The sequence below is a fragment of the Rhipicephalus microplus genome, chromosome X (genome assembly GCF_043290135.1).
Source record: "Rhipicephalus microplus isolate Deutch F79 chromosome X, USDA_Rmic, whole genome shotgun sequence".
Classification (NCBI taxonomy): Eukaryota; Metazoa; Arthropoda; class Arachnida; order Ixodida; family Ixodidae; genus Rhipicephalus; species Rhipicephalus microplus.
In genome coordinates, this window is record NC_134710.1 from 79,543,263 (window position 1) to 79,570,247 (window position 26,985).

General features: G+C 43.0%; 1 protein-coding gene across 3 annotated transcripts; it reads right to left on the reverse strand.

The window, feature by feature from the left end:
* Positions 1–2,214: 2,214 nt before the first annotated feature.
* LOC119176008 (nucleolysin TIAR) lies at positions 2,215–13,553 on the reverse strand. Of its 3 annotated transcripts, XM_037427108.2 has the most exons (4): positions 13,007–13,552; positions 12,252–12,920; positions 3,775–3,812; positions 2,215–3,689 (listed from the first exon to the last, which is right to left on the reverse strand). In XM_037427108.2, exons 1-2 carry the CDS (start codon positions 13,094–13,096, stop codon positions 12,255–12,257), a joined length of 756 nt encoding a protein of 251 aa, XP_037283005.1. In that variant the 5' UTR covers positions 13,097–13,552; the 3' UTR covers positions 2,215–3,689; positions 3,775–3,812; positions 12,252–12,254. The 3 variants fall into 3 exon arrangements, with proteins under 3 accessions (XP_037283005.1, XP_037283006.1, XP_037283004.1); XM_037427109.2 differs by lacking the exon at positions 3,775–3,812 and having other exon boundaries at positions 13,007–13,553; XM_037427107.2 differs by having other exon boundaries at positions 2,215–3,812; positions 13,007–13,551.
* Between the last annotated feature and the right edge of the window lie 13,432 nt (positions 13,554–26,985).

Here is a 26,985-nt window from a genome sequence, read left to right on the forward strand (position 1 = left end):
TTCATGCTGAGCTCATGCGGCTGGCGCTTCTGTTGCATTTTGGCGCCGGGCCGCCATTGTGCTCTCAGCTTGCGGGCGGCAGGGGTCCCGCCATGGGCGGATCGGGTGTGCGGAAAGCACGTGGAATGGCCCGAAGTAGTTCTGTGCTCGCGCTGCTTGAGCTATGCACGAGCGGCGTGAGAGGCGCGGCGCGGTAGGTAAGACATTTTGATGATGAATGCCGATGATGACGCCACACCGCTGCCACAATTTTGTTAAGAAACGCTTGCGAAGCGTCTCATAAAAAAAAGTGCGGTTATAAAAAGCCAAACAAACTCGTCCACACTACTTTTCTGGATTGAGCGTGTCGGTTTCGAAATTTATCTTCTCCCTAAACTGCCAAGGATTGAAATAGCCTTCCTGAATCTATTGTCTTTGAAAGAAATGCAGAAACATTCAAGCACTCATTAAGTATGAGCTTTGTTAGATCACGTCAAACAATGCATTTTTTGTACACATGCAATGCGTCTTCCATTATTTTATCATTGTATAAGAAAAGTTTTGTACCTAATGTTTTGTGCCCTACACTTGTACCTTGAAGTCCAGTTTCTTTATGACTTCTCTTTATCTGTTGTCATTTTTGTTTTGTTTTGTTAATTTTATATTTCATTCCCTCTCATCACTGTTTTCTACATCTCTATTCAGTAAATATTGGTCTTAACACATTTTTCTTGCGTGCTCTGTGCTTTCTGTATTGCTGTTGAGTTTTTGCTCTAAGCATTCGCTGAATCTCTGTAACCTCCTCCCTCCTCCCTTATGTAATGCCCTTCAGGGTCCTTAAGGGTTAGTAAATGATAATTATGAGGAAAAGTAATTGCAACCTTTTTTATGTATTTCACTTGTGCCCTTTTAAACACAATGGCTAAAATGTTTGCACATTGTAAAGCATATGTAAGGCATCCCATGCTTTTGCTTGTCTCATACCGTTACTCCAGCAGTGCACAACTTTGCACAGCTCCCTAGAAGCATATAACACATGACTCTACATTAAAGCACCAGCCTGGAATTTCAATGGAGCAGTGGCGGCCAACTGTGAGCAGTATATCTCTCATACTAAGTCAATTGCACACTAGTGATAGCTACAGTCACTGTTGCCCACGTGTTTAACAGTGATAATAAGCAAACACTCTTTGCAAAGACAAAAGTTTCCTTTTAGTAGTAGCTCTCAGTACTAGACGACAGTACTAGTCAATGCTAGTGGCATTATGTGCAATATCTTTTTACTAATACAAGCTGCTCAAGTACTGGACTTCGAAAAATTTTGAGAAGTCTGTAAAAATTTTAATTCTGAGTAGCACACAAAAAGTCAAAGCAAGAAAGATGCAACAAACATAGAATGTAGTTGATGAAAGCGATTTCAGCAGACTTTTTCTAAAAAAGATGTGAAGGATGTTATACTGATGTAGCGTCTCTGCTTCCAGAGATGAAGCCGCTGCATGTGCAACAAAAATATGTACATCAGAACTGCCGCACAACGATAGCCACAAAAGAAGAAGCCGTGCTCATTCCTGTTAATAAAGAGACCACTTAAAGGAGTCCCGACAAGAAACATCGCTCTGCTGGACAGCTACCAACCCTCCATTTGTGCTCTGGAGCCTTATTTCCTCGAGAACACAGAAACATAAATGGATACCTTCAAGTCTTAATAATTCAAAACATGCCATTTTGTGAAAAGGATTCATGCTATCGAAGCTAGTTGCTGAGGTCCCATCATAAAAGATAGCCCGCATTCCTACACATGCTATAATAATGGTGGTGCAGAAAGCAGAACCCAATTAGGTTTCATTTGAAGAATAGCAGATAGTTTGTGCCCTGGTGTTTTCAATGAAAAGTACACAATGAAAAGGCTTTATCAGAGCAGTACTGTAAGGCTTGTACGGCCTTCGAACAGCCCACCATCATCTGAGTGCTACCTCCATTTCCTGACACTGGTTGCATCTCCTCATGACTGCAGTAGCACTGCGCCTGACTTTATTTGTGCAGGTAATATAAAATGTCATATAATTAAATATCCATGGTTCTTTTGAGAAACTGAGGATTTGTAATGTGGATTCCATAGCTAGTTAAAAATGCAAAGAAAATGGAAGCAAAAATGAAAGTGTTGTGATTCTACTTCTTCTAAGTAAAGGTTACTCCGATAAAAGCATGCATGAAACACATTTAAAAGCACACAACTCAATTTGACAACAAAAGAGAGCTGTCATCTTTATTACAACATTCGTGTTTCACAGACAAAAACCATGATCCCTGTGCCCGAAACAAGGCTGCAATAATCCAGCAAATCAGTTAGCTATTTTTAATGATAACTTTCCCAAATACAAGTAGCCAAGATAATCCACACATTTTTTTTTTATGAAAATGATACAAACATATTCAAATAGATACTTTCAAGTAAAACCAGGACAGTTGGCACAAGAATGTCTTTTGAGCTTACTGGCCATGTTTCCAAAAATAAAAGTGAGATCTGATGATGAGCAACTTCAAAAAAAATAATAATATATACACAGCAATGTGCTCAGGTACTTTTAGTCCCTTATTTTTTTTATGATACATGATAGTATTTAAAAATTAGTGGCAAGTTGCAGTGACAATTGGCCAAGTCCAAATGTATGTTGAACCATGATTGCCCGAGTGCAGAGTGAAGATGTTATTATGTAAGAAATGAAGCTGAAGCCCACTGAGACTCAATCTTGCATTTAACAATAACAACTATGTGGCTATTAAGATGACAGATGTCAAGTCTGAAAAAAAAGTGAAATGGCCTGTACCAGAGCATATTTCTCACTTAGGACTACTCTCTGAGTGAGTCCCTCCTCTTTACATTCAAAAACAGTTTGCAATGCCATGCGCTACACTTATGTGAAATGCATCTCAATTATAATAAGGAACTTTACATCATGGGCTTTGCACAGGTAAAATTTTATACGAGCCACTTACAATGCATACTTTGTAAACATGCCATGGGTATGAGAACAATAGCTGTATATTCAATGTAGCTATCCTTCATTTTAAGAACTTTAAATAAAAACTTCTCATTCTAAACTTTGTTAATATAAACAACATGACCAAGAATTGGTGTGATTTTTAGCTCATGATAAAAAAAAAAAATTTCCTGGTAGGGCTATGCCAAGTAAAAGGCCTTACAAATTGTTCGTGAACATGCTAGAGCTTCTCCGTAAATGACCTGACAACACTTGTGCCTCAGTGTGCATTTCACGCCTACACAATAAAGGAGGTTGCTACCAAGTTGTGAACAATAAAGAAGCAGTAACATCACCATCTCACATATGTTATACAATTATTGTTAGTTATTTTTTATGACATTCAAATCTCTGCATGTAATCGGCAAACATATTACGCAGTGAACTAAATATGAGCAAAAGACTGCCCCAGTACCTCCTAGGGTGGCATACACTGCCCATATGAAAGCCTGTTCCAGAGCTACAAATGGCTCCGTGTTCAAATCTGTTTCAACTTGCGAGAACAAACATTGCAGATCCAACCAAAATCTTTTCAACTACACTGTTCACACAGTGCCTGCGGCACATATGTGGATAACTGATCTCTACATGAACAATGAGAACAAATTGGGACAACCAATTGCATACACACAGTCGGCAGACGTGGTAGTAGTGATTTCGCAAGGTGCCCTAGAAGGTAAACAAGATGGATGACATAAGATTATCAAAAAAAAGAGCAATGAGAACAAATTGGGACAACTAATTGCATACACACAGCCGGCAGATGTGGTAGTAGTGGTTTCGCAAGGTGTCCTAGAAGGTAAACAAGATGGATGACATAAGATTATCAAAAAAAGAGCAAGTCAAAGTTTAAAATAAGCGTGATCCCCCAGTATCCTGTTGTTGCCCAGTATTTTAGCTATTTTATAATGAGGCCTATGAAGCTAGGAGCCCAAATTTTTTCAAAATGCAAACAATATACAAGAAATGCTCACACAAACACAAGCTCAGCAGCAGCCCAAAATGAACAAAAGATGACTGCTTCATTGGGCATGTTTGCACAGAGTACAAGCACAAAGCATACATCAAGCACACAATTAAAAGCTACCACCTTAAACAGGGAGTAAGAAAAGAACGGTACTCTACAAACCATATGCTTGAGGCTCTATGTTCGTACTATGTAGTGGTAAAGAGAGACAAGTGCTTAAACAAAATATATTCAAACCTAAAGTAACTTTTTATTGTATTAAAGAGATACTAAAAAAAAGTCATAACCGCAAGAATGTACAGGTGGTGTCCCCGCTTTGAAGTTACCACACCCACTCACTGTGACGCCATAGATTTTGATGGCGTCTCCTAGAGCTTATATAATCGTTTGTCACTAAAAATGATCTACATGTTTTAAGGGGAATCCCTTTACATAGCCGGTTCAAAAAAGTTTCATTGAGAACATGTGTCAAAATGCGTGAAAAGGCTTGGAAATTTCTGACGTCACACCGATGTTCACATGTTCCCGAAATTCAAGCTTTAAACATCGACCTTCATTTATGGTTCAATTATTTTTTTATGATGGTCAAATTAGTGACAATAGATTTCTTAAAGAACAGTATAGCTGTTTTAAACTAGTTTAATGCTTCCCTTTATTGCCCTTTTAACATGTGTATGGTAGTGCATGCCCCCATTTGACCTTATGTTATTACCAAGTTGCTTAAGTGTTCCCATATTTCTATTGGTTATATATGAATGTATTATGTATGACCAATTCATAGTTATCCGAGTACCATATATCTGAATAACTGTATGTTAACCTTAGTACATGACCCAGCATCATCCAGAGATCACTGCCACATAAAACATTCATAAATCCCAACATGGACAAATTATTGTTCCCATACTACAAAGATCAATAATTACACTAAACACATTGAATGCTTTTAAAAAAACTGACACAAAAATTTGGCATATGCCACATATCTTGCAGTTAACAGTTATGGCCCACTTATATTCATGCCTATGAAGTCTTAATTCTTTCAACACCCAAGCAGCTTAAATCTACATGTAGTCTTCTAGTCCAGCGAAGACAAACGTGCACCAAATAGAATGCAGCTTCTTGGAAGTTAATGCAAGTTTCGACAGAGCCACAAGAAACTTGGAGGACACTCAATTTCTGCCTTTCAAAATAGAATGTAATAGTTTATTCAACCCTGTTTGTAACACTTTCTCATTTGCTTGCCATACTTTGCCTCTCAATGGACATTTCAACCATGTCGTGAGGAAAGGAACGTCTTCAGGTGACAGTGGCAGTTTCAAACTCTACTGGGAGGCTTACTGCATGTATGGTTGTGAATTACCTACTACCGTCAAATCCCCAAAAAGTTCCCTCCCCACATTGAAAGATAATAAGACAAAATTTGGCAGGGACTCTTGCTCGGTCATGAACCGAAATTCAAGCTGGTGGCAGAAGAGCCTCTAAGGCGAAAGCACATTTATGCTTAAGTGTTTTGTTGAATATACATGCATCTAATGTTCTTACTAAAAGTAGGGAACCCTTATGTGAAACTTTATCTGTAATGACAAGGTGGAAAAAGTGTTCTTCAAATGTTCCAACAAGCTGTCACAACTCAGAATACAACACAGAGTCACCACACTGCCAAAGCACCAAGAAAACATGCACATATGTGCAAAGGTCGGCAAACTCACTGATGAGATGACTCATTTGGATTCATTGAGACTAAGATCGAGCCGCGAGTCTGAGGGTGTCATTTTCGAGTCCTAGCGACTCCAGTAGGAAAAAATTTTCATGAGTGTGAGTCCAAGTGAGTCCGAATCAGAAAAATTTTGGCGAGCCTGAGCAAGCCCTAAACGCAAATTATACTTCATGAGTGAGTCCGAGTGAGCTCTACAAGTTTCGCTGACCTATCTTAAACTCTCAGGACTTGGGCTACTAAGAACCACTGTTGCATGATTCTGTAGCTCGAGAACTGGTTGAAAAAAGAAAATGAAATATTGCGCGAGGTGACCGGGTGCTTGCTCAGTCACTGGTGTATCTTTCAAATCTCCCTAAGAGGGCAAGGGGGTGCTGCTTGAGTAGGAGCAATTGCTCAGGATTTCACGACATACATTTGTAAGGCGAAAATCCCGCCTATGTAGTCCAGCACCTCGCACATTATTTGGCAGATGATGATAATTATGGCTGAGCCCTTTGTAATGGGCAGCATCTTCAAACCACGCACTCATTATGTAACTCATAGGTGTGACACCTGGTGAGATTCTGCACTTGTGCAATGCACTATTACACCTGTTAACAAGACTCCTCTTCTGAAATGACATTTGTATAGAGTCCCGAAGCAGTTTCAAGCTCTAGTTAAGCTGTTAAGCTATGTGGCAAAATACTCTATTGCCCCGCAGGATCACCAAGCTTGAGTGCAGCTCGAACTGCAATTTTGATTCTTTGAATTCGATAGAACTTTTCACTCACGAACAGTGCTGCCAATGCCAGCACCCCATTTTTCGCAACAAAGGCTCTTTAATGCTGCAATGTTAAATTCGGAGATAGCAATCATCAAGTATCATGAATCAGTGGCGTAGCCAAGAGTGGCACACCGGGCCCATGAACCCTTCCTCCCTCCAAGTTTTTTTTTTCCCATGGCATATAGAGTACAAAATGGCACTCAACTACATCTGCCTACCCGACCCCACTCAAAATTAGGGAGGTGTCCCCCCCCCTTCCGCCCCCAAAAATTTCTGCCTACACCCCAGTCATGAACTACTAATGCACACATCAGTCAATTATTTAGGTTTTTATAGTCAATTAATTTAGGTTTTAATTGATCATAGCAAAGATGACATAATTTGTGATATTTTATTGACATTAGAAATCAATGCCCAATACATGATTAAGGAATTGACCACTTTCCGGATTACAAAAAAAATGACAAAAACTTTGTGCCAATGTTCCTTCAAGTGACTAAACTGAGCATGCCCATGTTAAAGGATTTCATTAATGAAAGTCGTGGAGCCATGAAAATCATATCAAATATGCAAATACTTTAAAAATTATGCCAGATATCTCATTTTTAATACTGCACCATGGCTGCACTGAGCAGTGCTTTACATTAACAACTGCATACGAACTTCCATAATGATGTTGCATATGTAGCAGCACCACATTTTGCATGAAGCGCGTGCGCTGAACTTCTGCTTATGCGCACTGCGTGAAACGCAGCATTCTTATGCAAGCAATGTCGTTACCAATGTTGTAGATGCTGCCATCTAGGAAAAGCCAGGCAAGGCCAGTGACCGCGTGTGCTCGAGGTGCTCGCGTGACGCAGGGCTGGGCTCTTAGGCTAGAACGCGGTTCTAGAATAAACCTGTGTCCACGTAACCCAGCCTCCTGCCTTCTCGCTCGTCCCTGACGACTCAACACGGTGTCAGAAGAACAGGTGCTACCAGTGGACATTGGCTTGTAGTCATCATCCTAGTCAAGGACGCCGCAAGCAAAATAGCACCGGTCATGGTGTCATTCATTATTCAACCACCGGACGCCTTCAACTTTTCATCGCCGAACGAGTGGCAGAAGTGGAAACAGCGTTTTGAACGTTTCTGAACCTCATCAGGCTTGTGCGTGAAGCCCGAGCAACATGGAGTAGACGCCCTACTCTACATCATGGGTGAGCGAGCCGAGAAAATCTACGCCACCTTCACTTTATCTGAAGAGAACTCCAAGAAATTCGACGCCGTCGTGGAGCAGTTCGACAAGTATTTCATTCCACGACGCAACGTAATCTTCCAACGAGCCAGATTCAACACCAGGCTGCAACAAGATGGTGAGTCGGCCAAAGATTTTGCCACTGCGCTTCACACGCTTTCGAAAGATTGCGAGGTCGGTGCTCTTCGAAAAGAGTTCGTGCGCGACCGCCTCAGGTTGGGATAAAAGACAAGTAGCTATCTGCCACGTTACAGCTCAACACAGAACTCACACAACAAAAGGATGGAGGCGGAAATGTTGTAGGCCCGTGTACTCAGATTTGGGTGCACGTTAAAGAACCCCAGGTGGTCAAAATTTCCGGAGCCCTCCACTACGGCGTCTCTCATAATCATATCGTGGTTTTGGGACGTTAAACCCCACAAATCAATCAAATCACAACAAAAGGCTCTAGATTCCATTCGCCAGATGGAAAGTATCTGTCAGCAACAAAGAACATGGTACAACTATCAGTTAAAGCGCACGAAAAACAGACATGAAGAGAGGATAGTTATACCATGCATATCCAACTAGCCCAACTTTCGATTCTGTTGCAACAAAGAGAGCTCCTCCAAGAAGTGCCATCTTTGAACAAAGTTGCATCCGGTGCGCAGACCAGTCGATGTGTTTCAATGCATGGTGAAAGCGGCAGTTATCTACACGGGGCAAGCAAGTCATCTTCACCCACCGGTAAAAACAGAGCCAAAACCGTGCCGTTGGTGTGGTCAAGAGCGTCAGTCTCGCACTCTCTGTCCAGCACACTCGGAAGTGTGCAGGAATTGCCAGAAGAAAGGTCACTATGCCTCCGTATGCATGTCGCGACGTCTCGACTGTGTCGAGAAGGAGCACGGAACTTTAGAAGCAGGATTTCTTGAAGCAATCAAGACGACGAATGCTGGAAAATATGAAGCAGCAATCTTGGTTCAAGGCCAGCCAATGAACTTCAATATCGACACTGGTGCCGACGAAACCGTCCTCCTGACGCACGTATTCCAGACGCTCAAGAACAGGCCACTTCTATCAGCTCCTCCTCGTCAGCTGCATGGCCCAGATGGAAAGCGTCTTCCAGCAACAGAAGTGGCACAATTCCAGCTCGTCTACCGCAACCATGCAACTACTCAGGATATATACGTCCTAGATCAGATCTGCACTCTGTTGCTAGGCAAGCCAGCCACCAAAAAGCTACAGATGCTGACCTTTGTAAACGCCGTTGCCGACAAAGTGAACCTGAAAGAAGAATTTCCAACGGTGTTCAAAGCACTCGGCAAGCGATGTCAGCAATGCATTGAAACAAGAGTAAACAGGAAAATGCCACTAATAAGCTCCGAATTCCCTGAGAGGGGTTGGCAATGCATTGCGATGGATTTGTTTCACTTCCAGAACCAGTGGTGGTTGATAGCTACCGACTATTATTCAAGATACCCCGAACTAGTTCGACTTGAGAAGCTAACTTCCGCAGCCGTAATCAACCACTGCAAGTCAATTATTGCACACCACGGAATTCCCGAGGAAGTGGTTTTCGACAATGGCCCGCAGTTTTCGTCAACTGAGTTTTCACTCTTCGCCCAATACTATGATTTCAAGCACATTACATCTACCGCTCACTATCTTCAGAGTAATGGACTTGCAGAGGCTGCAGGGAAAATGACCAAGACATCCATGATGACGACCAATGACCCTTACCTGACACTTCTAGCTTACAGGTCGACTCGTTTGAAGAATGTATATAGCCCTGCCGAACTGCTCATGGTTTGTCGGCTGAGATCCAGGCTTCCTTTGTGTTCCACCAAGCTGACACCCCAAGTGCCACATCAAGACAGCCTTCAGTGTTTTGAGGAAAGATACAGACAACGTCAAAGGAAAGACTTCGACAGACGTCATGGAGTCCGCGACCTGCCGGAACTTCTTCATGGTGATGCCGTGAGGGTGACAGACCTCAAGAGCAAAGGGACAGTACAAGCCCCAGCCGATTAGCCGAGATTGGGTTAACAACACTGGTGCTGTGCATAGAAAATGAACAGAGTTAGTCCCATATTCCCGAAGTGACAACAACGCAGATAGTGCCAGTACCAGTGATTGTGCTACAGACACTCGCTCGCGTTGCCAGGACACTTCCCATGGGAATACCAGAAGTGGCAGGTGCGTGAAGCCGCCTGCTGCAGCAAACGTCGCTCGATTGCGTTGGGAGATGTTGTAGATGCTGCCATCTAGGTCAAGCCAGGCGAAGCCAGTGACCGCGTGTGCTCGAGGTGCGCGTGGGGCGCGGCTGCGCTCCTACTAATTGATTGATATGTGGGGTTTAACGTCCCAAAACCACTATATGATTATGAGAGACGCGCGGCTGCGCTCCTAGGCAAGAACGCGGTTCTGGAATAAACCTGTGTCCACGTAACCCAGCCTCTTGCCTTCTCGCTCGTCCCTGACGATTTCAACAAAAACACTTTATATGCAGCACGAAAATTCCCTATTAAAGGGGCACTAGAGTCAAATAACAATTTAAGTCACAGTAAAAGCTCAATGTCTCACAACATCTAAAACGACAATATTATCAATAGTAGTGCCTTACTTACAGAGAAATCAATGTAAATGCATGAGAACACATGCACCACGAGTACGACATTCACAAAATGATCCCGATGACGTCAGATTTACCGCCTACAATTATTCCCAGTAATTAACTAGCTCCACTAAATAAAAAACTTTCCATGCATCAAGAGGCATAATAAAATGCTGCTTGTTCGTTTCTGTTTGATTCACGAAAAAAAGAACCGCCGGACATTACTATGGCGAATGGCACGATTGGTTCAAAAGTTCAATTTTCGCCTGGTAAACTGGACAGGTCGTGTCACCTAGCAGGAGCCAGTTGAACCAAGCAGCCCTGCCATCTCGGAGGCCATGGCAGGAAATTGTTCAATGGCCGTTGTTGCTGCTGTGGCTCTCGCTACTTTCGTTCTGCTGCTACTAGTGTTGGCAGCCACGCGGTAAGGCCGGCCACAACAGTGATGTGAAAAATGTCACTTAAGGCGGGTAATTTGAAGTGTGCTAACGCAATGCGGACCGCTAGAATGTGATTTCATTGCAAAATAAGCACTTCTTTGGCACAAAAGTAGCACTACGAGATTTCTCGGCTGCTATTTCAGCAAACAACATCGACTTAATATTTGCCTTTAGTGTGCTGCATCAGCACAATTCCGGCTGAACTCCTGTCGTCTTCAAGCTTAAATTTTGCTACATGGTAAATATACCTTTGTACAACATTTTAGCGCAATACTTGCCTTTCTCAATCAAACAAAACAAGCTTGAACAGAGGCAGAATTTTCACTGCGACCATAATGGCAAAACGAATTACTAAGTACACCAACTTATCGACAGCCCTGTTGCTTCGCTCAAACATTAATAGATAGAATCTCCATTCCGATTCAGTTTCTATTACTTCAACACTCCTTGCATTTAATCTGGATGGAACAGGAAAGCACGCACCCACATGTGTTATTAAATTATATTTGCTATGAAGCATCACCCTTAGATTAAAGTTTAACACAATAAGGACGATGCACTTCTCATAACAATCATAACTTCCCACATATTTTCTTCTGTCATTCTCCGCCTTCACCACCACCAGGTCTCGCTCACCCCTCGTTCCCCGATTATAGCCCTGAGATGCTGACAGAGGATCAGACTGTCTGCCAGCATACACCACAGGCAGAAAGGGGAAGTCCAAAGGGATGCAAACGGCACATTCAAAAATCTTAACAGCAAACAAATACCACTACATACCACATATTTTAGCTATGAACAGCTGGTGACCTTGAAAGTCGCCTTATCATTGATCGGGAAATTCAACACAGACTTTAAGCCTTGCGCGAAAGTGTGTTAACAAAACACTCCCACCATGCAGGAAGCAATTGCGAATGCCCATTGCACTAAAAGCAGAGCTGTTCCTTTACTTCCCATGCACATTGTCTGGTGGCCATGGGCATTAACAGCCACACCTAAGTGTGCTAATGTGGTTACTTATTCAGGCATTGCCTTGTGTGCTTGCTTTCCAAGCAAAACTGGTATGGCAAAGTACGAACGGGTCTAAGGTCATGTGGACGCATGCTCTAACAGTGGCAACTCATTCAAGGCAGCATGCACAGTCACACAACTATCAGTTATTTAATATGTGAAAGCCAAATCTAGGAGTGGTGCATAGTAAATCAACCACCAGAAGCCGAGCTTCTGCAATAATCGTCAGTAATGTGCGCTTACTGAGGTCAATGCCACTAAGGAATAGCTACTGAAAAGCAAACTTTTAATCCAAGCAGTTTTATGTAAACACACTGATGGCATGGCACTGTAGGAATTTACACATTTTTTTTATTTTCACATCTCCTGCGCAAAACTACCATGCAAGTGACACCGTGTCATATATGAACGCATTCCTTAACAATTATTTAAAATATGTTGAATGCCTAATAATTAAAGGCGGCTTTTATACATGCCAAATAATGTTAATTATTACTGACCTGTCAGCGACGGTGTCTCTTTGGGTAGTAGTCACCTCGTTCTTCAAACTTTTTGTACCTAGCCCCTTGATAACCTTTTGTAGCGCCTCCATTTCGTTCACGGTGGTTGTTCAGCCTGTCAGCACCTTCTTTGCCACAGCGGAATTCTCTGTAAGGTTCTCTGTACGGTTGTCTGTAGGGCTTGGGTTCTCGGAATTGACGACCTTGCCGCTCGTAGCGACCTTGCTGCACATGGCGATCTTGACCATAGTAGGGGTCGTAGCAATTGTAATCATTGCCAGGCGGATACGCGTGGGGTCTATTTCGGGCGCTTTCATACCCGAACGAACGCTCGGAAGAAATTGGCATGTCCATGGGCATTCGATTTCTCTGCTCCATTTGGGGTGCGCACGAAGAGTCCCACATGCTACCAGGGGGCTCAAACATGTTTCCGTTCGCTCTCATGGAATCCATGTACTCGTAGTGTCTTTGCATCATGTTCACGTAAGTATCGTCGACGGTTGCTTGTGGCCTCCGATCCATTCTAATCTGCCGGTGGTACAGCGAAACGCCATCCATGAGTGCTAAGGCGTAGCCGACCGATTCCGCATGCTCAAACATGACGAAAGCGAAGCTCTTTGAGCATCCATTGTTATCCTTCGGAATCTTTACGTCTTCCACGGGTCCAGCCTGAGGAGCGCGGAGAACAAGCACTGTGAGAAGACGCAAGTACGCCTGTGAGAAGACGCAAGACGCAAAGACGCATCCGTACGTACCTGGACAAACAGCTCGCGCAGAATCTCTTCCGTCACCTTGGAATCCAGATTTCCGCACCAGAGAGTTCGATCTCGCCGGTCTTCTTCCATGGCACCAGGCAGCGAAATAAATTAACGAAGTAACAACGTTGGCACTTATGCACTTTCTTATGTGCTACTTCTCAGGCGCCGCTTTCGACAACTACCCTTTGTTTAACGTAGTGCCCAATTGAAGTCACTCGAGAACTGTCCGTACCTGTTTATGAAGTAATCTGGCAATAGGGGCCACCGCAAATTGGCATGAAAATCGAGAAATTCGCAGGCAAATTTACCAGAAAAGGGGTTCAGTTTAAAGACGTACAAAAGACAAAAACAAAAAAATGGAAGTTTTCGCGTCTTTAGCACTTATGAACATAACTAAGCAGTTGAAAAACTTTTACATAATCTACAAAGTTTTTCCAAATAAAGTCTATTTTGTTTATTTTATCTGCTTTTTTGTTTTATCATGACTTTTAGATACTATGATAGCGAAAACCGTGAATCAAGCCAAGTGGCTCAATATCACAACCTACTGTATTCTACTGACCTGCCCAGCGAGCGAAGCGCCAGCACACCCATGACCTACTACACTCCTGACCTGCCCAGAGAGCACCTCTTCCAGCGCCCACGTTCTAGTTCATACCTTCTGCCGCTAGGGCCGTCACCTACGAGCGGCGTGGCGCTAGGCAGCACCTGTTCGCTGTCGTCTGCTTCAGCCATCGCTGTGGCAGTGCAAATCGTTCTTATTGTGCATGAATTGTGTATGAATGTGTAAAATATGGCAAATAAAGCGATATGATTCCTCGTCAGAGTTGGCTGCATTCGTGTGGACGTTTGAAGCAGAAATAGAACCGTAAAAAAAGCACACAAAGGGTCACAGTGGCAAGCAGACGGGAACTTTTCTACAAATGAAGGAAAATTTATTATGAAAATATTTCTTGAATGAAAACGTAGTCCAACGAGATAAAAAAACTATTGTTAGGCATTCATTGTTCACACTGAATCACGATGGTTCCAGACGATACGCATACACAAATTGCAGAAGATACGCAGAAACACAGTAGGTCGTGTGCAGAAACTTGCAGACGGCAGATAGCTGCAGTAGTCAGCTCTAATAGTGGCCGCGTGCAGTTTTTTTTTTTTAGATGAGCTGACACCTCAAATGTAAGTATGGTGTATTGCTGCGTGCCATATTGCAAATCGGAACAAGGCAAACAAAGTAAAGTAAGTTTTCACGAGTTTCCTGCCACAGACATACGGGAAGAATGGATCGAGGCAATTGGAAGAAAAGGTGAGTCTTGTGTTTTTGAGAGTCGTTTCAATTCAGAACGAGTTGCAAGCTAGCAAGAAGCACCAGGGTGCTTTAGTAAACTTTATTTCCGTGTGTTATGCTAATTCACTGAGCTAAAAAACATGAAAGCTTTTTTAAAGTACCGCGGCTAATATGGCAGGCTCCACAAATAGTGCCAAGAAATTTAAATATAGCACACAAGAAAAAAGTAAATATACGAAATCTGTAAATTATGTAAAAATGCGTAGCGGTGGGTTGCGAGGGGTTCGAGCACCCTTCCCGAAGGCTGCCTCAACAAATGCCGCCGAAATCCATAAAAAAATTAATGATATGAAATATTTACGTGCTGCCTCCACAGTTTGTCTCTCTGTGTGTGTGTGTGTGTGTGTGTGTGTGTGTGTGTGTGTGTGTGTGTGTGTGTGTGTGTGTGTGTGTGTGTGTGTGTGTTTAGCGATGGACAACTCTTGAACACTGGGTGTCACTGAAGTTAGCGACCGAATTTGGTCAAATGTATTTCTCATCTCAAACCTCTATCTTCCCATACAGCTTTGTTCGTTTCTGTATAAGCTTACTTAAGGTAATTAGAAACGTTACGCCGGTAACGAAATGTGGCGATTAACTGTTCACTCTATATAGGGCTGGCAGGCGGTCGGGTATAATGACATAATTGAAGTCCTTCGTGCAATGAGCCCATCGGCTCTGTGAGGGTTAAGAGACCCAGCCGGTGAAACCGAAATGAGGAACCTGGAATAATCAGCGACAGATACTCTATTTATGTGCGTGCTGCATCTGAGATTACATCATGCATGACAAAGATTCGTTTTGGAGAATGCAAAAGAACAAAAACCACTGAAGTCATCGTCGTCAACGGCGGAGTCATTGTACAGGTTAGAGGTTTGCGCTCTAAACCAAGACCAAGGCGCTCAAGTGCGCCTCGGTTTCGGCTCTGTCGTATTGGGTCGCGCTTCGTTACTGAGCAGCCATTAGGAAATTCAGCTTTGTTATGAAACCTTGTATAGCCAATGAGCTCTTCGAATAAAGGGCTTCAAGTATGCCACTGGACTCGACCACGTACCATCACTAAACATCAATCGACGAATGTAGTCATCTAAAAAGACATTTACAAAGGCTGCGAGAAAATATGAAAATGCACTAAATGGGTATACAGGTACTTCCCCAGAATAAAATCGTGGCTATGCTTTTTCTTAACCTCCCCATTTGGCTTGTTACATTTTGGAAAAATTAATTACAAAAAAGGTGTTATGGACTGTTATTTTGCAATCTTGCTAGCCATGCGTATACGCCTTTACCTTTGATGAAGGTTCAGGAAAGCATCGCTGGGAGCCCAGCGACCGGTCGAAGGTATGCAGCCTGCATTTTACCGCTGAAGATTACAGAACAGTGACGAAAAGGAAGATGTTGAAGCCCACAGCCGTGCCTTCCTTATTTCCCGCTTCTCCTGATCCACGTGGGCAAGATCCAATGCCGCGGAAAAAGCGGCTAAAACGAACGCAGGGGGAAACAACGCTGGCACCCATACAAGTAAAAATACTGTAAGTAAAACTTGAAGTCTAACACAACAACGGATAAGAATAATGTTAGCAGTATTCCCTTATGCGTTTAGCGGGACAATATATCTGTCATGCTTCGCTATTTTTTCGGCTTAACAGGGGAACGTCCAACGCAGATTCTTCTCAAGAAGAGCGAGCATCAGCGGAGCCTGGGGAAGTATATAGTTCTGAAAACCCAATTGAAACTGCACAAGAGGCCGAGTGGTTGCATTTTCCATCAAGTCAGGACAACATGGAGGACTGTAGTTCAGTTATACAAGGGGAACACCAGAAGAGGCCAGTGCGGCGCTCCATGACGTCGCAAACGTCGATCGGTTTGAAGAAGATGCGCTCCCTGGTCGCGGCAACTAAGACGTTGCGGCGGAAGTGCAGCAGGCTGAAAGAAATGAACAGTAATTTGCATTCACAGCTAGAGAAGCTAAAGAAAGATTTTTTCGAGATGAAAGCCCTCGCCGAGGCGAATGGCGCTCTAACGCTGCAGGTACGCAGTTACGTCAGTGGACGAATGTTATATTAATCCTTTTATATTCGCACTTAATTTTAAATGACTCTGAACATAATAACAATTTAGGAGTAAGTCAATTCTATCAACATCACCCGTACTACGAGAGGACGTCCGGTGAGCGAAGGAATTCTCGAAACTATAAGAGATTGTAAAGGTGGCGATGCTACCCTTAAGTTCTCGCGCATCGGCTAGCAGTGACGTCATACTTTGACGGCCTCAGGTAATGTCTAAGACTGCTGTGTTAGTAGATGCAAGGTCTGAAGTAGCAAGTTTCAAAGAAATGTTCTCAGCCAATGCGGCCAAGTACACAAGGAGCGACGCAACATAAAGCGACGTGCACGTGTCGAAGATTGTTCGCCAAACTCAGAACATTAAACCTAGTCTTAATTTTTTCTGTTCTAATAGTCGTATGATCGGAACAGGAACGATAGAGAATTATCAGGTACTCATTTATCAGTCTATTAACTTAGTGTCCCTATACTTTTTTGTAAGAAACGTCAGAAAGGGGAGGATGGAAGCTTGCAGTAAAAAACCTGTGAACAGGGGTTGTTCCCATTCTTTAATCGCTGTTTACACACACACAAACACTGAAAATAATCATGAACCAACTCGCTTAATCAGTAGTTTTAGCAAAGTTGTTTCGAGGCGGCGTTTCGACAAGCAGGCTTGTTTTCTGAAAGACTGAAATACAATTATAGCCTTAAGGATGACAAGTCCGCTGTCATGATGTCTGCTCGAGAGAAACTCTGTTTATAGATTTTCTTCTTCATATAAATTTACGTGACATTTTAGTGTACGCCGATGCTGGCAATCTTTCTGGTCATACGAAGGTGTAGGCCTGACATAAGGACACGGAATAAAAGAAGGTTGGTGGGTAAGCGCGCACATGAGCAAGTGTTTAAGATACGAAGGTCGGTGTGTACCCCCTTGCGTGATTGGCGCACCCCGAGTTTATTCCTTTATCCTGCGAACAACGAGTTCAAATTTCTGTCGTCGCAAACAATTAGGGACATTGGACTGACAACTGGAAAGACAGTAATTTGCAAGCTGTGTTGTGTTGGTGCTATGGGCCGATCGGTTTATGCTCGTACAGGAAGCCACGCTTGACGCACATGTGATGTCTGCCTTATAAACTTGAGCGAGCAGCATTGCATTCAAAAAGGAAGGAATGGTTTGGAAAGTGTAAGTGAACAGTTTCCGCTAGTCCGTATGTGTGAGTCGGTGGCCGGTTACTGAACATGACGCAAGTCTGAAGTTGCGCAATTCATTAATGTAGCATAGCTGCAATTGAATGTCCACGTGGTGACATGAAACATCTATTATTGTCTTAAGAGTAAACGCATATCTTTTCTCGCGATTATGAATTGTTGAATAAGGAATGATGCCAAATGCAAGGTTTCGACAATCAGGTGCACTATTCTTTGTCAGGACAGCAACAGCCTCCTTTAGTAGCGTGTGTGTGAACGTTTGCTCACTCTCCCACAACATCTAAACTTGTCTTGACAAGGGCAAGTCCAGTACGTAAATGTCGAATTGTTGGATGCGCCGGCATTCCCTGCTCTACGATGTTTCAGCGGGTCAAGCTTCCATTCTCCCCTGCACTTCCGCTTTCTTCCAGTATGTTATCTTGCGCGTGATTTACGCATTTCAACTGCCCTTTCATCATCAGGAAATGCTGGACGAGAACGACAAGAAGGCTGAATTTTTGAAGGAGCAATTGCAATGCCTGCGTGAGAAAAATCACCGTTGGAAAGAGGTGACCATCAGGCAGGCCATAATGTGGCAAGCTAAATCACCCTGCGGGTACGAAATGTTGCGGAGGTCTGGGTGCCTCACCCTTCCAAGTCGCATGACACTGAAGCGTTACATTGGCTACTGTACTGGAGCAGTTGTTTCGTCGCTAATGAAGCAAAGGCTGCACACGGAAAGCACACACTTGTCCGAACGGGTACGTTACTTCGATCAGAATTATTTACAATATGCACGCGAATAACGAAGGAAGCAGCGCACGCGGCAGTGTTTGACTGATCAAAATACATGCTAGTATAGCCGAATGAAAAGTGATTTAAAGTGAATAAACAGGGACCAGACCTGTGGCAAGGATTACTCGAACGTAAGATGTATTGTTTAAGAGTATACGGCAGTGCGCTATGTTTGCTCTAAACCCTAATCATTTCTGTTAAATTATGGGTCATGTACGGAACAACAAAGAAGGTTATTTATATAATTAACTGTCTCCGCCGATATATAACGCATGTCTGTTAACAGTGAATTCCCCCCCCCCCCATTTTTTTTGTTAGGAAAAAATGGGCTCTTTGATTGTGGATGAAATGTCTTTAAAGCAAGCACTGACGTACGAAAAAAAAGGAGACAAAGTCCATGGCCTAGTCGAAATGGGAGGCCTAGAAAAAGAAGTGGGCATTCAGAACGAGCTGGCCACACACCTTCTCGCCTTTGTATTTGTAGGCTTATCAACGCACTACACGTAAGTGAATCATCACTTTGTCTATCACTATACGTTTCGCTGTGACTGAAAGACTAACCCCACCTATAGATATAAAAAGAAAACGTTGTCTTTAATTAACCAATGATGTGCTATTCCGCGACCAGGGCTGAAAGTCTGGGGAGGGGCAGGGGGAGTCGTCTTCTATTTTTTAAGGAGGGCTCCCCCCCCCCTTTCCCCCGGCAAGTCAACTTTAGCATTGTGCACTTATTTGACAAGCACTCGAGATGAGCAATTGGCTCTCCTCCTCTCTCCAACGGAGTGAGATTTTAAGCCCAGCTGACACCGACGCTACAGAATACTGCTAATTTTTATCTTTTTCAGGCTACCCGTGGGATATTATTTCACGCAGTCAGTAAAAGGAGACCACCTGCATCAACTAACACTTGAAGTAATTAAGTCCATCGAAGAAGCAGGATTCCAAGTGGTCCGACTTGTAGCTGACAACCACGCTTCGAACAAAAAGATGTTCACCATGTTAGGGAATGGTCGTATGATGCCAGTTGTGCCGTAAGTTGCTAAGTATATATTTTTGCTCTCAGCTCGCATTAAGCTGTGCGCAATGCCTAGTGTAAATATTTTTTTATATGTATTCGCAGTGTGCCCTCAATGTATGCATGGATCGAATCCCAGCTGCGGCTGCTGCTTTTCCGATGGAGGCGGAAATGTTGTAGGCCCGCGTTCTCAGATTTGGGTGCACGTTAAAGAACCCCAGGTGGTCGAAATTTCCGGAGCCCTCCACTACGGCGTCTCTCAAAATCATATGGTGGTTTTGGGACGTTAAACCCCACATATCTATCAATCAATGTATGCACGCGCATGCATGCCGTGTTTGAGTGAAAAAAAAAACAAAAGACTTGGTCGCACAAAAAAAAAAGCCTGTATCAGCATCAGAGCCCCCCCCCCCCCTTCTTTTTTTTTAATCAGCGCTGCCATATAAGAAAGCCGTGTCCATAACAAGATTGCTATCAACAGTACAATCGCTGTAAATAGCCCGTCTTTACAAATCAATTGACGTTACGCGTTTGCGTAATGTATGCGCACCTGCATGCGACTGTATGAATGGGTGAGTATACTTAAAGTTTCGGAAGATTTAAGGTGTAGGTAATCTCAATAAAACACACACACAGACCTGCAGGATCATGGCATGAGTGGAGAAATTTTATAATAAGGTAATAATTAACAACGCACACGTCCTTCGAATGGCTAACATTTACATTACTTTGGTAAAAAACAGAAAACCGTATATGCAACTAATTATTCACACCGCAAACGCCGCCTTTCTCCAATTTATTTATTCATTTTTTTTTGTTGTTGTTGCAGACATCCAATGGATATGAATCGGAGGCTCTTCCTTTCTTTTGACCACTGCCACATCCTGAAAAATCTCCGCAACCAGATGTTGTCCACCAAACGCGTTCTGTTCAACAATGGGCATTACTACAGCCCCACGTATTTGAGAAAGTTGCTGGACATAACAGAAAAACAGTCGTCGTTCAAGCTTGTTCGGAACCTTACGCAGAAGCACGTTTACCCGACGAACTTCGAGAAATTAAGCGTGAAGAGGGCCGTTGAAGTGTTCTCTCCACAGGCATGTATAAGAAAAGGTGTAAACCCATTTAGCGTTAGTGTCACACACTCCCAGATTCTCTGTATTCCTTGTAGACATCACAATGCGTGACGCACACAGGTCATGCAGGAAATGCCTTTTCGTTAGCTGTAAATTATGTATGCTTCCTGCAACCTGTATTACACAAAAAAATACATCTAATTGAGCTAGAATCATGCTCGCAGTTTTCTATCAGTAGTGACGTTTATACTTCTCAAATTCTTTGGCGCGCTCGGGCAAACTTTTATGCGCTAATATTACGCCACAACTCATTTTACATCATATTACGTCAAGTGAATGTTCATGCAGAAGCAGAAAAAATTTTGCAGCTTTTCGTTCAAATGAAGCAGTACAAAAACTGCCTTTTAATAGTAATTCACCGCAAACGATACGTGAATATTCATGTTAGTTTCTGGTTTATTTGTTTGTAGAACCCAAACGGAAGCAAATGGTGAAAATGTAATTCAATACGTATATAACTGCTAACATATTTATCAGTATGGTCACATAAAAACATGCACATGAGCTGCTGCTACTGCTGCTGCTAACAGCGCATGGTTATCTGAACATACAATTTCCCTTTCTTAACGAATGTACCTGCGCGTATTGCTTACCACACAATAATTACGTATCATTAGAGCTTCTATAAATATATGTTCACTAACACAAACTCACTTAAAAGTGCACGTTATTGATGACTGCAGTGCCACTTGTAACTCGTCTCACTTGCTGTATACGAACGTCCAAGCTTAGAAACCTCTCTCTAAATAATTCCGATCATTTTTAATATGTCGCGTCTCCTTGGTTTCTAGGTGACATCGGCCTTACGATACCTCTTACAATACGGCCGCAGATTTGGCATTTTCGGGTTTGAAGACTGCCTGCCAACCATCGAGCTGATGGAAATGATATTTAAATGGTTCACCATACACAACATAAGAAATACAACCTTCCACGTAGTAAGCCGGGACCAAAACAGGATGCCGTTCAGTTCCCCAGATGATGACAGGTACATTCCATTTATCCCGCTAGGTTTCATATTTTCTACAATAAACTGCTTTATTTTCAGGTTGATATGGCTGGAGCAGGAATTTCTGCCCTTTTTCGCAGCATGGAAAGCCGCGGCACCACATAAGAGGGCATTCATATCTCTTGAAACATACGAAGCTCTCCAACTGACCACAATGTCCACAGTACAGTGCACACAATTTCTCATCCGTTCAGGTTTCCTATACGTGTTGACTGCCAAATTCTCCAGTGACCCTGTCGAAGCACTTTTTTCCACCATCAGACAGCTTCAAGGAAGCAACGATCAGACAGACGCCCGTGCTGCGCTTTCATCACTGCAGAAAGTCCTCGTGATGGGAATGATGCACTCATCACCAAGCGGCAGTACAGAGCAAACAACGTCTCCTCTTGGATCGCCCAGTGCAAGGCAGGCGTCGTGCTCCACAGCAGTAAAGCAAGCCGGACAACCTCTGGAAATGCACTCGCTAGTAAACCAGAATCAAGGGTCGTCAGGCGAGTGCGCGGCATCGACATCTGCTACTATAACCCAGACGATGCGGCCACATCTAGAAGCCCTGCAGACTTGCCGTGGTGCGCTTTTCATATCTCGTTGATTCCGTGTAATGGAATGATTTACATTATTTAAAAATTATTACACACCGTCCAACAATTCCCCACTATACGATATTATGCATATATTATAAACTCTGCGCTGCTTACTGTGTTACATGCAAGCCGCGTGAGGCAGCGTTTGCGTCAGTGCACGATGTAGATGAAAACATGCTTCTCAATCAGTTATACTGTGTATGTATGTAACGATAAGTCCATGGTACAAGCAGGTACTATGGCTTACATTTAAAAATATAACATGCTTTCACCAGGCGCCCACACAACTCGACTAACCGACGTCCCTTTCCCGCAATCGGGGAAGAAATTTTCGGCGGTTTTGAATCGCTGTCATAACTGGCACACAGATGATGGCATGGCTCGTTTGCGTTCGCCTTACTCTCTTGAGATGCTGTCCCTTCCTAATCCCGTCGTCTTTCTCTTGCTTCTTCTCCTAGATTTTTTTTTATTTTTAAACGTTTCTCCCTCAGTTTTTTTTATGTTGTTGTTTATACTATTCTCCGGACTTCTTCCCTCCTGTCGTGACAAGCTATAAATCGACGCGGAAAATGTGTAAATATTATTATACCTTGAAAAAGACGGGGCTCTCCCGACGCAAACGTCGGCTGAATGAACAGTTATCTTGATGATATGTGGGGTTTAACGTTCCAAAACCACCATATTATTATGAGAGACACCGTAGTGAAGGGCTCCAGAAATTTCGACCACCTGGGGTTCTTTAACGTGCGCCCAAATCTGAGAACGCGGGCCTACGGCATTTTCACCTCCATCGAAAGTGCAGCCGCCGAAGCCGGGATTCGGTCCCGCGACCTGCGGGTCAGCAGCCGAGTACCTTAGCCACTAGACCACCGCGGTGGGGCAACAGTTGTTATCTGAAAGCGCATTAACATCCATATATATATATATATATATATATATATATATATATATATATATATATATATATATATATATATATATATATATATATATATACATATATATATATATATATATATATATATATATTTCTCATATTTTGTATACGGACACGTGTCGGTTTAATCATGCATGCTTATCTATATACTGATAAAATTCTTGCACACTTTTCATTTCTACCTTCCCACAGGTGCCCCACAGCCAGGCATAAGGGCCAGCACGCTTGGCCTTATAGCGGGCTTCCTGGTGAAAGCAGCTGAGGATTGCATTACTTGCGACGACTGCATCGGCAAAATCAAGGCTCCCAGCTCATCTGGACCAGCTACTGCTGTGATATTTAATTTAGACAGGGGAGGGCTTTTCTCATTTCTTTCCTTTGTGAGCACTCTAGAAAGGGCCGCGGAAGCATTTGCGCCATTGGCCATTTCCAAAAAGAGGCCGATGGCACTTTTTGTGCAAACTGTGCTACCTGCAGTGGCCTTGAACCCTCTTTTCAGCCATAAAGGCGCTACTAGCGAGCACCGAGAAGCCATGGCGCGGCTAGTGTTGCAAAAATTTAGCCGTCCTTTCTTCTCAAACTACGTGCGGGACAAAACAGCCAAAGAAGGAAAGAGAAAGAGAATAGCCGAAAAGCCAAAATCTCGCAAGATTTTAAAAGTTTAGTTGCATGCCTCCATTGTATCATGTACGCGCCCAGAACCTTGCTAGCACATTTTATTGAACTATGACCCAAATGCACGCAGCTCTGTACGCGTACATATGTTTTTCTTTATTGCAGACACAAGCCGTCACTGTGTGCCAGCAAGTAGGATATTCTTCGAAAGTGCAGAAACTTTGTTTGAAACATCAGCTTTAACTGGCATATTGTGGCACGCATAAGTAAAGCGACAAATGTGTTTTGTTTCATTTTGAAGTGCTGTAACATTGCTCGAATCACACGCATACACTCGCCAAATTCTTTTAGCAGAAACCTTGATATCACTTTGAGGGATCTGCTTTTCATTGACAAACGAGTATAATGGCACATTTTCAGCATGTGTACGCGCCCCAACTGCGGGTGTCGCCCTTGGGCGCTATCAATCAAACATAACCACTAGTACAACAAAGGCGGTACTATTCCGCCCTAAAAATAAGTCTGTTAATGAAAACATACATTTCAAGTATGGCGATACTATTATTGAGTTAGTAAATTGTATAAAAATTCTTGGAGTTACATTTTCGAGCAATATGCTTTGAAACGATCGCATTTACAGTGTGCTGGGTCAGTTATCTCGCGTAGAGGGCACGGTGTACAGTGGCAAAACTGTTCTACTATACAAGGTAAAATTCTTACTTTATAAATGACTGTTCTGTTGGCATCTTGCTTATTGTTTCTTGGTATGAAGGACTACGACTAACACGCGCTTACAAAAACTGTACCTGATGCAAAAGACGTATATTAGAATAATTTTTTACTGGTCGTATGATGCTCGCAGAAGTGAATTGTTTCAACAGGCTGGAATACCACCCCTACATCGTCTCTACGATTTTAAGTTAGCATTGGTGGTCAGGCGTCAATTTCAAGAAAGTCGACATTATTTGTACGACCTCTCGAAACTGCAGCCAAATAATTTGTTCGAAACATGACATAAAGAAACATGGAAAATAAAAACTTCGAGAACAAACTACTCCACAGATAGGTTGTTCTACACAGTTTCTACGTTAATTGATAAATATGTGAAAGCTGGCATAGATTTCTTACTCTGTACCCGAACTCAATTGCACGATATACACATGTATAGTTTTCAAGATTTCTTTGCAGTTGCTACATTGTTATCATGGTTGCTATTTTTATTTTTAGAATTTGAACTTGATATTTTTGTAATTGTTGCTTAGATAACATTGCTAACTGTTTGCCAGTGCTGTCGTGCTAAAGGCGTCTGTGGGCCTATGTCAAGCTGCCTCTTTCGAAGAGCAGCTTTTACCTGCCGCTGTCCTTCATCAAACTATTGATGAAAAATAAAACATTATTATTATTATTATTATTATTATTATTATTATTATTATTATTATTATTATTATTATTATTATTATTATTATTAACTATGCTCGACAAGATGATGATAATGATGACGATAAAAACTTTATTGGGGTCGCAATGTGTTGCCCTCGATAGGCACATCACTGCCTTTACCATATCGTCTCATCGCACGGACATATAAAATCATAGAAACGCGCATCGGCCAGCGCTCCCCGTTCCAGCAGACAAACTCCCGTAGCGAAATTTGACGCACAATTTTTGTTGTGTAGGTCACAGTAAGAGTTAAAGCTTCAATTCCTGTGTCTCTCCTTGATATGCGTCCGTGGGCGTATGTGCATTATTCTCTTCTATCAATTGACTACAAGTGTAACACCTGTCCAGGGCGAGTGTCCAAGGTAAGTGCTCAACAGGGGCACTGCGTTTCACCTGACGCGTCCTAAACAACCTAAAATCAGTTTGATATTCTATTACCAATGAGTACATTATTAGTCAAAAGCTTTATGAATACTAAATTGAAGTTTTTTTAGGCTGGAATGGCAAAAACAACCATGCAGCAAGACATTTCTACGCAAATATACAGCTTTAGAAGTCAATCAACCAGTATAGCCTAACTACTAAAATGTAACACATAGCACACGTTAGCCTTTTCAGCAAAAAACAATCACACGTATAGGCAGTTTGTCACAGAAGCAGACGCATGGTATCAGTCCGTCGCCCTCCTGCCGGCCGCACAGTAGCAGACGAACAGGTTATAGGTAGCGCCACCTACGGCGAGCGATTGAACGAGAGCGGGGACACGCGCTCCCATAGGAACCCCGCTATCTGAACAGGTCAGGAGTGTAGTAGGTCATGGTCAAGCTAGCACAACTGTAATAACCTCGTGTTTTTACACAACACGCTTTTATTTTTATAAATCTTTAAATAAATGACACCTTAGAACGCACGAGGTTCGTATCGAGTGAAAAATATAGCAACCCATATTGTGGTAAACGCTGCAGAAAGCGCGCTCGGCAGAACTTTGCTGGGCATAGAGCTGATGCAACGTTTTTATAAGCTTTGTTTAATACGGTACGGGCAGAAAGTGAATGCTCCTGCTTCAACGTCACTATGCTACAAAAGTACACAAGTACACGGTCAGAAACTTTCGATCTCAGCTGGCTTCAGCGTTCGACAACAAATTTTACAAAAAATGCTTACCCAGCAAGTGAAGTGGTCGCGTAGCTTTACAAAGCTGTTGCAGCACTCGTGACACGAACATGAAAATTTTAATTCTTGTCTGCGCTCACTACGTTGTTAACGCAGACACGCTCTGCTGCCATTACGGCTGTCCATTGCGTTATCATTACGGCGAAGTGGCATGGTAGTGGGCGCAGTTGACCTACCACTCAACTACACTACACTTCTAGTACACTCTATAAGTGTCAAACTCTATACTCTAACTCACGTAGGAACACGGAGGACCTTTCCTTCCTCCGTGCGTAGGAAGGAAAGGAAACCTTTCTTCATCATTTCATAGCCGTCTACTCGTAGCCGTAGGACAACGCCTCCTCTAGGAAGATGCCTGCCGCATGAGAAAAAAAAAACAACTGCCACACCCTTTCTTTTTTTCATTTTGAAAATGTTCTCGGTCGCTAGCGTCACCTGTGGCGGACCGTGCAACAACGCAACACTTTGCATAACCTCCAAAGTATTGGTGCACAGTTGCAGGTCTCGAACAACTCTCGACTGACGCGCCCTTATGGGCCGCAGATAAAAAACGCTTAGCTAGTACCGCCCGTCGCCGAGATAATAGTGTCGGCTCGAGCGCCACCGCGCGGAGCTTGTTTAAAACTGAAGGCAGGCCAACTTCGTTGGGAGCGCGAGCCATTCCTCAGGCATCTTTCTAGAGGAGGCGTTGGTTTAGAGGAGG